The following is a 17726-nucleotide window of genomic DNA, read 5'->3' as shown; positions in this document are numbered from 1 at the left end:
TAAAATGAATGTCAAAGTACCTGCCTACCTCTTCTTATAAGAAAGCAACTGCTACCATCTCTGAGCACATTTTGTATTCGTAGTTTAAAGGCTCCAGAAGCCTTAGCCTTCCTGTCCAACACAGACCACTGCTCCTGCAATGAATTTAGTCTTCAGCTGCAGCATCTCTCCCAAATCACCCTCCAAAATCTTTACCCAGAGTCATAGGTGGCAAAGCATCCCTATGTGTATGCCAGACATAGCTGCACAGCACTCTCACACAAGTTCATTTTTACTGGTTGCTTTCATGATTGTTGCAATGCTCCACGCAACTATTTTTACTGTGAATTCTCTTCACATCTTTTTATGGTCTAATGAAATGAACAGGACTCTAAAGCTTGCTCTTTTTTCTTGCCTTTCTCTTTTTTTCTTTTAAGCAAAGCTTGAAACCATGTGGCACTACTTTATTGAGTCAGCAATTGCTTGAACTTTTTAAAATTCCATACACTAAGTGAAAAATGAGATTTACAAAACTAAAGGAAAATAAATGTCTCCTGAACATGCAGTACATTGACTTGCTTCCGTGCCTTATCCCATAAAAACAGGTGGAAGCAATAGCTACATTGAATTACCTACTGTACACAGGGCCCCATGGTGTCCCGTGGCAGCCCCATACAAGGACAGAATGTGCCAGTTTGTCACCACCCTGCTCTGGAGGTTGTCCTCACCTACACGGATCTAAGGGTGAACAGGGTGACCAGACCGCACCCCTGGAGCCTGCTGCCAACCCCATTTTAGATGTACAATGCAAGGGAAGGGCTTTCCTTCCACCATGTTTCCAGCATGCCTGGCCTGATGGGGTTCTTGGCTGTGCCTCCTGCGCACAAAGGGAGTTCATACAAATAATGGTGATTTTCTCCTCAGAGCCTTGACCCAGCTCAGGCCCTTTGAGCAAGGGGGATTTGGAGGCAAATCTGAAGGCATAAGCTCCTCACAGGATACAGCCAATGCACAACCTACCGGAAACCCAAGCAGTTGCTTTCCCAGGAATATGCCATTGTTTTCCCCAGCAAAAAAAGAGTTCCAGCACGAGTTATCCACCACTCGGTGAGCTCTGCTCAATCTGTCTTTTGAACACATGCCTCTCTCACTGGACACACAGATGGAAAACCAATTTGTCCAGGAACAGTGTTTTTGGACTCTGCTTTCCACAGGCTTGCTAATAAAGCAGCAAGCAAAGAACACGCTATTTTGCCGAATATGTGAATCATACCTTGATGGTATCTCCTTTGAATCATGGTATTCAAAGATCTCCCTGGAGCACCATGTTTTACATTAGAAGAGAGCAGTTATCCCCAGCAGAGATGCAGCACATGTGTCTGGCTGATGGATGGCCACGCTCCAGCGAGAGTCAAAACGTTCAGGAGGAAGGAAAAAAACCTGTTCCCTAGAAACTCTAAATACTAAGAGAGTAATTGAAGTACTGTGTTCAATTTTTGGGCTACCAACAACAGCAAGATGTGGCATCTTCCACAACTTCATAGCAACATCCTCTCCCCCGTCCCAGAGTCCCGTCCCACCCATGCTGCCCATGTGTCTCTCACGGGTGACAAGGGGACACGTCCCACTTGAGTCTTGGGGAGTGTCATAGCAGACCACAGCAGAAACAGCATCAGGCCATGGATCAAGGGAGATAAATAGTGCCTGGTGAAAAACTCACCGCGACTTATTCCCTCTAATAGGAAATATGATGCAATATTCATGTATATTACCCTTTATTAACATGCCTGAAACAACAACAACAAAAAAAGGTTTTTGGGTGGTAAACTAAACACTAAAACAGTTGTACCCATTTAAAGTACTATATATTCTGTTTAAACATTATTTAGTACTTCACCCAGTACCTGCCAGCACCTCTACAAAGCAAATTCCTTCCACAGCCAACAGACAACTGCTTTGCAGCCAGTTTTGGTTTCATCGGACTTTGCAGCGAGGGGCAGCAGGGGCCCAGCTTCCCAAAACAGCCCCGTTCCCAGCTCTCTGCAGAAGATCACTTCCCCCGTTTTCCCATATGAAGAAGAACACTTACCCTTCCCGCAGAGTCCATCAAGCCTGACCGAAGAGAAGCTCGTTACCTGAGCAATACGCTGGCACGACGGCAGGGAACAAGCCTGCTCCGAGACCTTCGCATTCGATTGCCCTCAAGTGCCAACGTAGAAGTTACTGTGGCTGCGACTTTCCAAGATGATCAGGGCTACGGTAACATCCGCTTCTAAGAGATTCCTGAAAATTATGAAGCTTAAATCCCTACTCTGTTAAAAAAAAATCCCAAACAAATCAGCTATTTTATAAAAAATTCCTGAATCTAAGTTCGCTCTCATCCTGGAGAATCTGCGGGCATTGCTGCATTGGGTAGATGCTGGATACTCAGTGTGGAGAGCTGTCTGGGCTACAAGGGCTCATTGCATTTAAAAAATATATATAATTAAAGAAAAAGGTATATATGTATGTGTAAGGATGGCAACAGATCTATCCAGGAGTTAAACCCTAAGGCCGGCACATGGATTCTGACTAATTAGGGCTACCTAACCTGTCCTTTGTGACCTTTATAGTGCATCAGCCCTGTGTTGTGGGATCATCCGGTTGAACAAAAATGCTTTAAAATTGAAGGTATCATCAGCCCTGGTGTCCTGTCCCCGAGTCAGGATCACTTCATGTGATGGGATGACATTACTAACACGTCCTACTTGCCTTTCACCAAACCACGTGCTATTTGCTTTAAATAAAAAAGGGTTTTCAAGGCTGGCCACTCATGCAAAAGCTTGCTGAGCGGGGACAGGGCTGGGACAGAGCAGATTTAGCAGGTGGCAGCATGGGAATGCGAAAGATTGCTCACAACTAGAGCTGGCCGCACATCACCACCATTTTCACACATGTATTTTGTCAAGGAATCTCTAAATCTTTGTGGCCAGAGCAAAATGCAGTCAACGCATAAATGAGTTGACAAGTCGTTCTCTGCACATACTAAGTTGCTTTTATTAATCCAGAACTGCATGCTACAGATACTGTACAGCATGAACATTTATTCATTACAAAAAATGGCTTCCAAACCATTAAAAATGAAAATCGGAATAAGAGCATAAAACGGAACAGTAACATCACAACTGTTAGGAAACATTCAAAGTATTCACAAAAAATGTTATAGTTAGCATCTTAATAAACCAGAGAAAAATCTGAGACAGTTTTACAATCGCTTCATGTCAACTACAATGGCACTGAATGAACAGATGAACAATTTTTCAGCTTTATACAGCATTTTTTTGCAACATCAACATGCCTAGGTTTTTTTTTTTTGTGTTTTAAGTTTGCTACCTACCTGTATGTAGTAAGTGTACATAAAAGTGGCAGTCTGATTTTCCTTTTATGAATAATCTAATATACAGAATTTGGCCCTTAAGGGTTTATACCTCTTCATTTTAAATGCTTTCCGGACAATCTGCTACCAAACACGTCTGTTATAGGTGACATTAAAACTACATACATATCTACCTATGTAACATCACAGCAAAACATGATGAACAAAAAAATTACAGCATTAAAAAAAATAATAATAATAATAATAAAGTCATCGGGAGAAAGTTAAAAGTCACTGAGAATTTTGGCACATACAAATTTTGCACATAGCCTGCAGTCCTAATGTCGCAGGGGATTCAGCTGCAGTTCTGAACAGGAGACACTTGGACCTTGCTATTTCTCAAACAGCGGCGCTAAAACTTCCCTTGCTAAATTTTCAAGTCTTTTCGTTGTGTAATGGCTTTTAAAGCAATTTTTTTTTACTTCTTACACTATTGATCCTTGAAAAGATGCATCTGCGAACGTCCGTTTGGTGGCAACTGCGTGTCGTATAGCAAAAAAAAAAAATAAAATAAAATAAAATCGTGAAAAGAAATCAAAAACAAAAGTCCCGGAAAAAAATATATATACACATTTATATATAAACTTAAAAACCTTGTACAAATGAGTTGTTATATATAAGATGCTTACACTAAGGGAAAAGAAAAAAAAAACCAACTTTATACAATGTTTCAAGAAAAAAAGGAGAAAAAAACATTTAAAAAGGGACAACATACAGATACAACAAGCAATTTCTAAAGCAATAAATACTACTGGTCCAATAGCGTTGTGATACTTTTAATTGTTGAGTAGCGTTCCCTCCCCCAAAAAGAACAACACCATGGAACAAGGTATATTAACACATTTTTTTTAACCCTTTGTTTCTGTACATTTAAACAATAACAAGTAACATCACAATAAAGGTTGTTTCACACAAGGAAGGAAAAAAAAAAGAAGTAGTAGTGGCACCGCATTCGTTGTGCCCTTAAAGGTTTAAAAACCAGATGTAAAATGATTGGTTCGCAAGCTCGTATTTAATACAAATAATAAAGAACCAACGCCTCCGGCAAGGGCTGCTTCAAAATTGCTTCTTTTTTTTTTTTTTAATTTTTAAAATCAGTCTTTAAAACTAAGCTATTGGAACTACATAACAATTATGTATATATATATATTTTTTAAACGCTACAAAGACTTTAAACAGCTGTTGATAAAAATTTTGGCAGAATCATGAGGCTTTTCTCATCTACATATTTAAAAAGGAGAAATTGAAATAAGAATGGGTCAAATATTGACCAATGAACTCGATAAAACATCAACTAATGTAGCCACGTGGCACGAATTAAAAACGAAACCGAGAAAACGACGACGAACAGCGGACGGCGACGAGGAGAAAGAAAACCGAAATCCCAAATCCCAACAGAATTCAATCCCCCCGAAGGAAACGGAAAGGGCTACCGAGGCTAAAGCTATTCTAAGGACTTGGTTACGAGGGAGAGCGGCTGGGGCTGCGTCCCCGCCAGCGAGCTGTGGGGATGCAGGGAGGAGGTGGAGGGCTGTGCCAGGGACGCGGCGGCCGGCGGGAGGGCGGCCGGCGGGTGGTCCAGGGCCCCGTTGGGGCAGCTGGCGGCGGGCAGGGCGCCGGGCTTGCTCGCAGCGCTCTCGGCGAGGACGAGCGAGGACGGCGGCGGCGGCGGCGGCATCATCACCAGGTGCGCCAGCGGGTCGGGCTTCAGGGAGAGCGAGAGGGGTTGCGTTTGTTCAGTCTGTGGTTTCGAGTCTCTGGCGGGGGAGGCGAGCATGGCGGGGGAGGACGGAGGAGAGTCTAGTAAGCTTCCATCTGAAGAGGGTGGGCTGACGCAGCTGCCTTCACCTTGTATGTAGCGAACGCACTTTTTTTTTCTCCTAGAAACAGGGAGAGAGTTGGCTGTGAATAAAGGGCAGAGACGCCGACGGAGACAGTTATCTAAAGCAAAGAGCCGTGAATTGGCTACTCTGGGCTCTGCACGGGTGGCACCCCGGCCCCACGCGCCATCCTGGGGGTCTGGCGGGGTGTCCTCGGCACCCAGCCTGCTCGGGAACCTCCCCTCGGCTAACGGATTTGGAAAGGCTTCACCAATTCTCTCTTCGTCCCCCTCCTCTTCAGGCTGCCTCCTTTCCTTAGCTATTTCAATAATCGGAAAATTAGGTAAGACTTTCTTGGAGCCCACTGTGCTGATCTACAAACTCAACTCTCCTCCATAAAAAAATATAATAAAAACAAAATTAATCCTTCTAAAACAAAAGCTCTGGATAGTTGATGATACCTCAAGCTGTCCCATAACACTGTCCCAACTCAACGGGGCCACCCCTACACCTGCATCACCTGTCATCTCCTATGATGCACAGCCCTTGGGAGGCAAGGACAGCTGCGAACTACAGCTCATTGCTTTCTCCTCTGTTAAGAACCACACCAAATCTAGAAATGTCAAGAGTCAGACAGGAGGGATATATAATAGAGAGAACGAGAGAGAGGGGAAATAAAAACAAAACGAACAAACAAAGCAAACAGAAGAAAAAACAGGAAAAGAACAGGATAAACAGAGTATGATCCAAAATAACAAGAATAACTGGTTGTATGGCCTGCAGGTTGTGGCTTTAAATCGACTCAGTTTTACTTTTTGTTCAAAGGGAGAGTGGTAGATTTGGACAGCTGCTCGTCTGTATTTTGGGGAATTTTCCTCTGAGAGGCCACCCATGTAACTCCAGAGTGGGATCCAATTTCAGGAGGTGAAGAGCACAACGACAAGTACAAAGGTGAGGAGCAACATGGAGCTTATTTCACACCAGGGAGTATGAGAGTCTCACAAGAGCTGCTCATCCTCAAACAAATGAGCAAGTGACCCGACAGAGATCTTTTCTCCTCCCTCTGTCCACTTAATAATGTAAAGGAGCAATGAAAACAGATGACAGTTTCACACCATCTCTCTTGCCAAGTATATGCAAGACAAGTCCAGCAGCAGGACAGAAATAATGAGGCAAACCACCACAGCATCTGGCAGAACGACGTTCAGTGGCCACCTTGACCCTAATAATGCTGGCTCTCCAGCCCTCCTATTCACAAGCACACTTTCCATGGGAAGTGCTGAACCACTGTCACACAGCCTGAGGTATATGACAAAGTCTCTCTCAAGCAGCTCTGCTGCTAAAACTCTGGACACTCAGCTAAGCTGCACAAAGCCACCAACGTGAAGGAGCAGGTTGCTCTCCCCCTCCAGAGGATACCTCACCCTTGCTCAGCAACTTCATGAGAAGAAGCGCCTGAGTGTGGCACAGCAGCTGAATGTCGCTGGGTGACGTTCCCCACTTGCGTGGTGCCCTGGTGCCACTGCAGGTCCTCAATGTTCTCCCTTTTGCATGGCAACTGTGTTTGACTTGGGTTAAACCAAGGTCTGCTGGCTAAGCAATGGGGCTAGATATTTCTCGACTGCAAGGGAGACCTAACCAGCTTGATCCTGGACTTAAAAGACACCATCTCCCGCAGCCAGGAAAGGAACACCAACCCCAGCACCCCATCTTTCTACCAGCTTCAGTGACATCCCTTCGCCAGAGACTCAGGCTCTGCTCTCAGGTTCTGCTCCACGTTCCACATGGCAATGTAAGGGGTTAGGGCTATTAGAGTTTCAACCACGTTAGCCTGCAGATCAATACATGCTAAAAACTAAGACAACCATGCAACTTAAATGTTAAAAAGAAAGAAAGAGAGAAAGATAGAAGACAGCAAGTTAAGGCTATAAACCATGCTTTATTAGAGCAACGTTAAAAGACAGAAAAAAACTAATTTGGTGGGCTCAAAACAGAACCTACTAATTCTTCTACCCTCAACAAACAACACGGGAAGCCTCTGGCTCTTGGCCAAGGACATTTCTGCTGCTCTTTCTCCCTTTGCCTTGGTCTCACCACTTCTGGCTTCAGCTGGGCAGCGCTACCAGGGCCACAATTCATGTTCAGATCTACTGTACAGCTGCCAGTGGCAAAGCAGAGCAGCAATGCTTCACAAAGCCCACTGATAATAGCTGTGGAAAAGTGGGTTCTCCCAATGTGGAGACTTCAGGACTTCCCCACCACCCAAAAGCTCTGCCTGGCTCACTGATGGTGGTCTAGAAGCCATTCAACTGCATTGCTCTGAACCTACATGGCAATTAAGTATTTCACTGGAGGCAGTTTGAGTCTAGTAGGCCAAAAATAAGAAACAAACAAAAAAATGAACACTATTATAAGATCTGTGGCATTAAGAGTTCCCATGGCAAAGCAGACTTAAACGGGGTCTATGTGACTTTTTGACTCTGCGGAGTTAAATAACCTTTTTACAATGAAACCCACTGGTCTGCTACCTGAAGGAATTTTCCTTTGACTAGGACTAAGGTAGCAGATTGCTTCCTCTGCTTCTGCTGTATATTAAATGCTTTAATACTGTGGCCGCTTTTAGTCTAAAAAGGCATTTACTTAAATCACGATGGCTCAAGGCAGAGAGCATTTCTCCAGCCTGTGCCATTCCCACCATGTGTTATCTGTGTCATGCATATGTCAGGGTGAGGTGGGCCAGAAGGCATAGATGGGTAAAACCCAAAACCTTGCACACCGAGTATTACCAGAACTGAACAACACCAGGCAAGTCTGGTGAAGTGGAATTAATACATATCCAAGGAACGCTTTGTGCCTGAGCTTTGCCCTCCTTGAAGTGGGAATGAAATTACTACCCCTCAGAAGCACTAGTGAGGATTATTCACTTGCGCACTGCTCTGAAGGCATCAACTGCTACATTAGTCTGGCAAACACTGACAGACTTGGCCCTGCTCATCCTGCCCTTGAAACCAGCCCCAGGACAGCATCAGGAAACCCATAATGCTGGAGTTGCCATGAGTGAAAGCCACAGACGATGACAAGGGTGTGAGCAAAGATGTCTCAGTTTCTACTGTAGTACCAAACTGCACATCTTTAGCATCTACCTAAGATGAGCTACAAAAAGCTACCGTTGCTAGCAAATGCAATGTTATAACGGTTAGGATCAGAACTAGGAGAGAAATGATCTAATATCTAGTGATAAAATGCCTCCATGCATTAAAAAAAAAGGCATCTGACTCTATATTAGTAAGTCTAAAGGTATCAGCTACACCACACTGCTCAAAACTGATCTCACAAAGTTGCTCTGATGAGCTGCAAAGACTTCTGACCTAAATCTGGCATAAGAGGGATATTATGCTTCACATGTAACCTAACCACTGCACAGACCACAGGAAGAGTCCCCTCGCTGATAAAATGCAGTTTTAGAAGTCCACTGTTTACTTAGGCAGCTAGGGAAAGATAAAGCAACCCAAACATGATGTGCCCCCGGTTCTGGTAGTGGGCACACAGAGCCTGACAGGCTTCACATAGTCTATCTCTAGAGTACACAAATATCTGCTGATAGCGTGGAGTGAACTAACCACAGAATAAAGCCTAATTAAACACGGCATTCAAGTCTTTGGCTAGCATGAGACTCCTGACACAGCAAAGTGGCTACCCAGCTCTTCTGGACTGAAAGCTTCTTCTAAGAAACTGCTGCTTTCAAAGCCTGTTTAACACACGTCCTGGTACTGATATCTAAGACCCCGACACCCTGCACCGGCATGCCTCGAGTGGGACAATATGCAATCTGTTGAAGACATTCCTGATGCCTTGTTTTGACATACACCACCACCCTCGATCCCTGTTTTCCTCGACACTAAGCACAAACAAGACTGCGTGCATACACAAAATATGATGGACGTCTGATCTACATTCTAAATGAGATGGAGCACATGGGACTGGCATGAGTAAGAGGGGAAAATGTGGGAGAGGAATCACTACACACAGAGTGTGGTTTGGGTTGAAATACCTACCATCATAATATTCCAAATTCAAAGACTGCTTGTATCAGAACAAAGAAACAACAAATTTAACCAAATGCGATCATATAAGGAAAAAGGAATGAGAAAAGAACTACTCGGTATCCCTCCACCAAGAAAGAAGTACATACTGAGTTATACATGGAATTAAACTCCAGTAGAACATGGGCTGTTGAAATTTGGGCTCTCTGATATCTTTCATCTCTTTTTAATGCTGGAAATTGTCCTACTAAAGTTGTAATTACTTTTTTTCTAGAGCTCAGGTGTTTACAGCTCACTTGTTGGGATAAAATTTAGGAAAAAAAAAATTTGGAATCAGAAAAAAAAGACATCAGATAATTTAAAAAACTGGTATCTACATAAACCTTACCGAGGCGTAGAAGCCTAGAGGTAGCTATTTAATTTGGCAGATAACACAAAAAAAATAGTACAACTTAAGCTGTAAACACTGGCTTTTGTATCTCTAATCATGAGAAAAACACTAGTGCTGCAGATCTCAGAACCTTTTCAGAAAGCCTTTAGAGGCAGCGGACATAGACCCAAATGAAAGGCAAAATATAGATGTCCAACTAAACATTCATTTTGCTGACAATCTGGAAAAAAAAAAATTAAAAAAGCCAAAAAACTGCCAGCTTTAAGGACTTCCAAGTTTTCTTGTTCCCAGTTCTACCACCAGGGAGAGGTTATTGGTAAAGAAAGAGAGAAAATGTCATTAAATTAGCAAGAAATTCCAAAGATCAAAGATTATTAGCAATTGATGCTGTGGGAGAGAGAAAGGTGGGGAGTGGGGAAAAAAGATCAAAAAAATAAAATCACACAAATGCACTAAGAGGACAGATTGCTTTTATTTCCCCAAAGGCCTAATGGGTAGTATTATACCTGCATGGTTTGCACCATAAACTCTGTCGGTCAAGCCCGAACAATGCCCGACACTTCTTTGGAGTATTTGCATCTGTTAGCATAAGGTAAACACAAAAAATACAACACAATGGTGGATAGAGCTCATTTGGATGGTGTCATCTTAGCTACAGCTACGTTTTAGCTTTCAGTCACCTCAGTTTTATTTGGTAATCTCCCCTCGTACCAAGGGCAGGAAATAAAACAGGACTTTCACAATCAGCTAAAAGAAAACAACAAAAATATCCCCGACACGGCCGTGTGTCTGTCCGGTGTCGGTACCGCGCTCAACGCCGCGTTATCAAGGGCTTTGGGAGCGACTTTCCTTGGGCGGAGGTTTGGAGGGCAGGAGCGTGGTTGAGCCACGGATCAGACGGGCTTAAGGCTGATGCTGTTTTACAGTGGGTTTTTGGCTAGCAGCAGCAAAGAGGAAGGCAAAAAAAAGACCAACAACGGAAAAAAAAGCAAAACCCTTTCAGAGAGACGATAACTCATGGCAGTGTCCCACTCCCTTGTGTCTTCTAGATCACAACACAGAGCTACAAAGCAACAAGGCAGGAAAAAAAAAGGGGAAAGTACCAAATAAACCAGCTGCAAATCAGCCATAGCGAGTCTGGGAAAACTATACACACCTGCAGGGGCCGCACCAGTTATTCTGTTGATCAAGGCCAAAGCGCGCTCGGCATTTCTTAGGAGCGCTCAGGTCTGAATGAGTTCAAGAAAGCGAGCAGAAAAGGGAGAGAGGAAAAAAAGAAAAGGGGAGGGGGGGGAGAGAGAGAGGAAGAGAGAAAAGGGGAGAAAAAAGAGAAAGATAAAAATAAGGAAAAAATAAAAATAAAAAAGGGAATAAAAATCAATGTCCTTGTTATTAATTGCAAAATATTGACTTTTGATTTAAAAGTTAAAAAGAAAGTGATAATCACATTTTTATTCAACTCTCGAGATTAGCTGTTGCAATTAAAGCTGCAGTATCCCTTTATAAAGGACTGTTTCTTTCCCTTTTAAAAGAACAAGTAGAGGAAAGTCATTGTGGCTGGTCTATCAGGACGTTTCAGGCAAGATTTATTTGCGATGGGTTTTTTATTCTCTTTTTTGATAGGGGGGGAAAGGAAGAAAAGAAGCTGAGTATGGAAGTTAGATCCTGAACATGCTTTTTTCTTCAACTCAGATACAAAATAAAAATAAGAGAAAAAAAACAAAACAAAAAAAAAATATATCTCCTGGGATAATGCAGCTTTTGGAATAACATTCAATTTATTTGTTTTTATTAATTTGTATTTAAAAGAATGGATAAGAATAAGCAGATTGCGGAATGAGTATGTTAGTATCAGCCAGAAAATAAAACGTAAAGCATGGCAAGGTGCTGAGTTAGTACAGCGAGTGAACTGCAATGAACAGGCTTGAGCAGAAAGGAAAAAAAAATCCAAAACTAAAATAATAATAATTAAAAAAAAATGCATATGCATGCTAATGTGAGAAGACTTAGTGGGAGCCATGAGAAATGCCATTAGATTAAGGAGGTTCATTACTGACTTGCTTCCATTCTTTATCAGTCTCTTTAAAGAAATACTGCATATTCAATTTGCACAGTTAGTACAACTCTTATGTTATTTTTACTGTATTACTGTTTTAATAGCAATTGTTACAAAAACGAAAAACAAAATTAAAAATACTATCAAACATATAATAAAGATATATAGATAATAAATACTATCACAATGTGTGGATGGTATTTTTTTCTTAATGTCATAAGTGTTTAATGTTAAGATCTATAATGGCAGGAAAAAAAAATTAAAAAGCAGTTTATAAACTATTTTAAATGACTCAAAATGACGTTAGCACCTGTAATCGGAGGAAGTGAAAGGCAAGGATTTAGGAAACATTCGCTGTGTTCTGAAAAAAAAGAACAAATTACACAAACGCTTCAAAAAAACTAAGTCAGGGCTTCTTCAGAATTGACTATGAGATTGCCTATGCAGTATTTCTAATTTCCTATATAGAATGGCAAACCTCCTTAATTTAAAATGGGTGCGATTTACCACTGTAAGGCATGCATCAGAACATACGAGTACAGCCCAAATTAATACCAAACACATACATACGTACACGCACACACATATGTGCAAAATAAGCAGACAACTTTATAAATGATGGCATAGGCATTACAACTACGGCTCTGCAGTTAAAGGCTTTGCAATTACTACGTACAAATTCAGCTAATGTCACAAGAGGCTCTTACATGCAATGGCTTGGTTACTGGTTTTAGAAGGGCATAAAAACGCAAATAATTAGAGTGCATTAAAAAAAAAAGAAAAGGCTGTCTAGTATATGGGCCGGCTCCCCGTGAGGCCAGGAGACTGGTACCCACCTCCCCCTGCCTAGGAGCATCACACCAGGACTGCCGCACTGCCACTAAGCAAGAGACTGAGACTTATTTTTACTCACCATTGGTCTCTCCTGGCTGCTTATCCCTTTTCCTCTTCTTCTTCTTTCCCTGCAGGAAACATAACACAAATGAGAAGAATTAAAAAATAAAAACAACAACAAAAGAAACCACAACCCAATACACATCTCCTTACAAGACAGCACCGAGCGACGGGGCTGTCGCTGGTGCGGGAAGGCCCCCGGGGAAGACACCGAAGCACGGTGCCAGCTCACTCCCCATGCAGGGAGGCTTTGGGGGGCCTGAGAGGATGCTCGCACCCCGGGGTGGCCCTGCCCGCCCACCCCATGCCTTTTTGGACACCCTCACTGCAGCACCACTCCCCCGCACACACACCATAAGCAGCTGGGGAGGGGGCAGAAGACCTTGCAAGATGCTTCTTCTGAGATAAGGTTATCATCACAACAGAAACATTGACACTTGTATGCTCCTGCTTCAAAAAAATCATTCCCGGTCATGCTTCTGTGGGGTGGGGAGAGGAAGAAGGGGCAGTAGCAGAGATTCGAGGTGGGTGAGTCCGTGACTGAGGTGAGACTGAGCCCCTGGAGCTCCTCAGCACCCAAAACTGACCATTAAAGCAGTTGAGGAAGCCACAATAATGAGCAAAACCTAACATGCGGGTTTTTCAGTGCACTGACATCTTAACAAGCAAAGTCAGAAAGAGAAAGAAATCCAGATAGAACTACTACCCTTCCCACATTTTGCTCTGTCACAAGAAAAAATAACGAGTGATGTTTTGCTAAACTGTGTCCCTTTCCCAAGCACTATCCCACAAGATGATGCAATTTACTGCGGATTCTGACTGGAGAGAGAAAGGCCCTTTCTCCACTTCCCTCCAGCAGTGTAGGTGAGGACATGACCAGGAGCCCAGCTTCTGTGGAAACCCAATGATCGTTTTCCAAGAGAAGAGTTATAAAGGAATAAGTGTGGCTCAAAAGAGAAAAGCAATTTTCTGAGACAACTTATCTAACACTGAGATATAGGCTTTGCAAAGCAGTACAAAAAAGGCCAGTGCAAGGGGACAGAGTAATTTCATTTTCACAGCTCCCCACATACTAAAACCAACAACTCTCAGGCCAGCAGCGTCAACCACGACCAGCACAAGAAAACCCGGCTTTTGAAGATGCAGTAGTAGAAGAAGTCGGTAAACAGACACCAGACCAGCAGTCCCGTGTGGTCAAGAAGGCATAAACATCGCTTGGAAGAAAGAATCTCACAGTACTTTTGAAGGGCTGGATGTATTTGTGGGGAAGCCAAGAGGTCTTCCCACATGGTGAACATCTTTTTCAGTAGGTTGGTCTGGCTCCCAACTAAGTGGTTAACACGGGCTTCAGCCTGGCACATCCACATTTGGGATGCTCACTATAATATGTTCCCTGGAATGTATTAGTAAGAAATTCCCACAACGTGAATACCAAATTTTGATTTGTTGTTGTTGTCATATTTTTCCTCCCCAAAAGCTGGTTTTCTGGCAAGAGGCTTCTGTACTCTTTCCCAGCTGCTTGCTCAGGGTTGTAAACTACTACCCTGCTCTCCAGGCTGCAACAAGCACAGTCTTGTTCACCAGAGTCTTCTGGTAATGAAAAAAGCTGTGTGCACTGTCTGTTCTAAAGGATTTTTAAACAATATGCACATAATCCTGCAGCCTGGATGCTGCTTGGAAATCATCTCCACCACCTCTGAGGTTGTTTTTGGGAATATGGAAAGTTGTCGCTCCGAGTCAATTGCTACAGCAGCCATCAGTCTAACATGACAGGCACACAAGATGGACAAGCATTGTTCCTAAAGCTCTTTGAGAATTAAACAGGTCAAAACGTGGTATCTTCAAGTCCACGTATCACATAAAGATAGATACAAGAGGCTTGGACTGCTCCATGTACACTGATGTAGATTGACAGTAATTCTGTGAAAGTCAGTGATTTTTTTTCCAGCTTTGTAACATTGTAACCGAAACCAGACAACTGCCTTAGCACCATAAGCCTGATTTTTATTTAATCTCAAGGAGGCCACTAGCATAATTAACAGACTGCATCTGTGGTAAATTTGCTTAATTTTTGCAGTACATTTGGGAATTCAAGGGCTATTCCAATTTGAGACCTTATAACTTCTTGACGCGAGGGCCGGCCAGAACCGAGGTCAGGAGTCACCTGCCCTTTGAAAACTCTTCAAGCCAGGTATTAAAGTACTACAACCCCCTAGGGAGCAACCTGTTAAAAATGGCTGATATACAGGAATGTCAGCCAGGGACCAGGAATTTCTGATCCCTTTTCAACACAAGCTTTGAAAACTCCTCCTAACAAAGAACAGACAGCGGTCCCACTAACTTCTTTAACACACTTTTCAGAAGAAATAGAGAAGAATCACCTGGCTTGCTTGTTCAATTTCTGTGCTACGAAAAGATATTTGATTACATAGCTAAATTAATACATGGACTTAAGGAAACAATTATGGCAGTAGTTTTTGAAGTGCTCTGCAGAAGACACCATTTTGCCTTTGCCTCAGATTGTCCTCCTAAGACTGGAGCGGATGGTCTGTAACATTTTCCATCATTGCACTATACAAATTCTTAGGCTACAAGTCCATGTGGATGTAAATACTTGCTAACCGCTTTGGCAGCTGCCTCTACCAAGCCAAACCAATATGGGTTTTGACAGGACTGCAGAGTTCTTTGGCACTAATTTTCTAGACAAGCGGCAGGCAAGGTGACTAGACCCTTACATACTTTTGAGTCCAGCACTCAGTGCCGCTTAACATCTATTAGATCTCAGGAAGAGCAAATGAGCCTTGTGACACCCAGAAGCCACAAGCGATTCCCTGAACCCTCTTCTCTTATTTAAGAGCAAGCTGAAAGCTGCATTTCTTGAATGTACTGCTCTGTTTCTGAAGACCTGGGCTACAGCCGGCCTCTTCCTTGTGCCTGAAGTGAGATGTCTAACAATTTAACCATTTCAAGCAGCCCAAACGTGCTCCCCTTCTAGATGTGTGGAGAGCTCGAGACCCTAGAAAATGCCACGGGGAACTCAGAGAGCTCTGAATGGACCAGGAGGGGAGAAATAAATAAATCCTGCAGATGATGCAATTGTGTGATGCAAAGGTACCGTGCTCTCCTCAGGCAGGAAGGTTCCCCCTGAAGGTCACTTGGGGGTACAGCATCAAGCCGCTAGGAAAGCGCCGGCTTTCTCATCCTGTCCTTTTTAGCTCAAGAAGAAAGGGTTTCTCAGTGCTCACACGGTGAGGACAAAAGTAAAAGGTCCTAAACACTGAAGGCTTTGTACATGGCCCTGTCTGTGGCACAGTCACTGTACAGAATGAGCGCTCCTGAAACCTCAGTAGAGCCTATACTCCCTTTTGAACACCCAAGACGACGATACTGCGCAGTGCCGAGGAACTACCTCAAGCCTATGGTCTGACAGTCTCAGGCCAGACTATGCTGAAAAGAAAGGGAAAACGTGTTTAGCAGGAGCAGTGCCTCATCAGGTGTAAAGAGGTTTCCTCCGAGAAGCATGCACAGCTACACCTGCAATGGCAAACAAAGGAGAGCAAGGCAGAGCCCAGCGGAAAGAAAAGATGATCGAGGAAGAACATAAGGATTGGAAAACTGTCCTTAAGTTCATATTGCTAAATAAGTGAGCATGTGTATTCTCCACTGCTGAAATGGTGGAAGAGCACAGAGAGCTGCTGCTGCTCCAGGCTTTGCTGCAGACTCTGAACTATCTTCTTCCCATCCATACATGTCAAAGTGCAGATTCTCATGGAGGTAAACGTTCCCACATATAAAGCACACAGTATATGTCATTTACAGCAATTATGGTTAAATAGGCACTGATGATGATGGAAGAGAGAGAGACTTCAACAAAACCAGAGTGTGTAACACTATCCATAACTGATACCAGTCTTAGAGCTACTGATCCCCAAACCTGCAGAGAAGTCTGCCTGGAAAGTAGGAAGCGGGGTTTATTCCAGAGTTAGAGACCATGAGAATTTTAGGTGATTTCTATTTAAACTAAAAAAAAAAAAGAACACCAAGATGCTGCTATAATCCTATTTAAGAGGGTTTAGAGGTTCACCAATCCACAAACCTGTCAAGAATTTATGGGTTTAGGCTTGCAAACACTTACTACCAGATGCGCCGCTTACCATTCATGGAAGAAGGGATTATATACTATTAGTAAGTGGTTACAATGCTGGCCTTATGTTTTTCACAGACAAAAATTTCTATCACTTTAGCTATGAAACAGGCTTTCTGAAAGGCAGATGTGGGAATCAATCTTAAAAACATGCTACAAATTGATCACAAACTCCAAAACACTTTTTAAAAAAATGAGGAGGGAAAAATAAAAAATGAAAAAGATAACATGGCCAGGAAAAAGCAAAATATAATTGAGATATACAACAGTAGAGGATGGAATAATTCATTTAACCCCACCTGAGAGTAAGACTTTCAAACAAGTCATGCTTTTGGTTTTGTCAGTCTTCCTCTGAAGCCAGGAAAAGTCATTCTTCCACTTTCCACTACACTCTCACACAGATAAGCACAAGACACTAATTATTCATCTTTTTGGTGAAAAGGAGAGAAGCCATACTATGGAAGTTTTCAATTGGGTTTATAAAATAGAATTTAAAATGACCAGCAAGCCAAAGAGCATTTCCAGATGCTGGTACAAGTGAAGGCAAGAGTTTCTTCACTGATCTGTACTGTCATGTCCCAATTCTAACCTTTTACTAGTCCCAGCTTGGAAGCCTCTTCCAAGTGGAGGGCTGGGATTTATCCCCAATAGTTTTAGTATTGCAGAGGGAAGCGTCTGTTGTTGTTACCAGATTGGGATCCTGAGGCACACTTTCCAAGTAGTGCTTGTGTGCAGTTGTGTGGTCGTAGTTCAGCAGGTCGCAAACACTTTTCTACAAGCTCTACTACTAAAAAAATTTACACCTACATAGGAACCTACATAGTTATCCCGTGCAGACCAGCCTGGGTACAGCTGCATATGAAGCTGTCGTTCCTTTCTTGCTAGTTCATAGTATTTTGCTTGTTCTTCTCTGGATAACGCATGCCACTGAGGTGAAGAGACGAGAAAAAGACAAAATAAAAAGCACAAGTGTTGTTTTTTTTT

At 42.9% G+C, this 17726-nt stretch overlaps 1 protein-coding gene across 15 annotated transcripts in view; it reads right to left on the bottom strand.

Annotated features, from left to right (window-relative positions):
- Positions 1-2990: 2990 nt before the first annotated feature.
- The window catches only part of TCF7L2 (transcription factor 7 like 2), a gene marked incomplete at its 5' end in the record, with an annotated part of 177214 nt that continues 162478 nt past the window's right edge, over positions 2991-17726 (bottom strand). For 6 of the 15 annotated variants that reach the window (XM_082052896.1, XM_082052904.1, XM_082052903.1 and 3 more), the window contains 5 exons: positions 2991-5274; positions 10805-10877; positions 12015-12065; positions 12618-12666; positions 17562-17669. In XM_082052896.1, the coding sequence (XP_081909022.1) occupies positions 4839-5274; positions 10805-10877; positions 12015-12065; positions 12618-12666; positions 17562-17669 (717 nt within the window). In that variant the 3' untranslated portion in view covers positions 2991-4838. Of the gene's footprint in view, positions 5275-10154; positions 10228-10804; positions 10878-12014; positions 12066-12617; positions 12667-17561; positions 17670-17726 lie in introns of all 15 variants that reach the window. The other 9 variants (XM_082052898.1, XM_082052899.1, XM_082052901.1 and 6 more) reach the window with 6 other exon arrangements.

The sequence above is a fragment of the Streptopelia decaocto genome, assembly GCF_964273445.1.
Source record: "Streptopelia decaocto genome assembly, chromosome: 5".
Classification (NCBI taxonomy): domain Eukaryota; kingdom Metazoa; phylum Chordata; class Aves; order Columbiformes; family Columbidae; genus Streptopelia; species Streptopelia decaocto.
The sequence above is the reverse complement of the archived record's forward strand: the minus strand, read 5'-3'. Positions and strand labels throughout refer to the sequence as shown.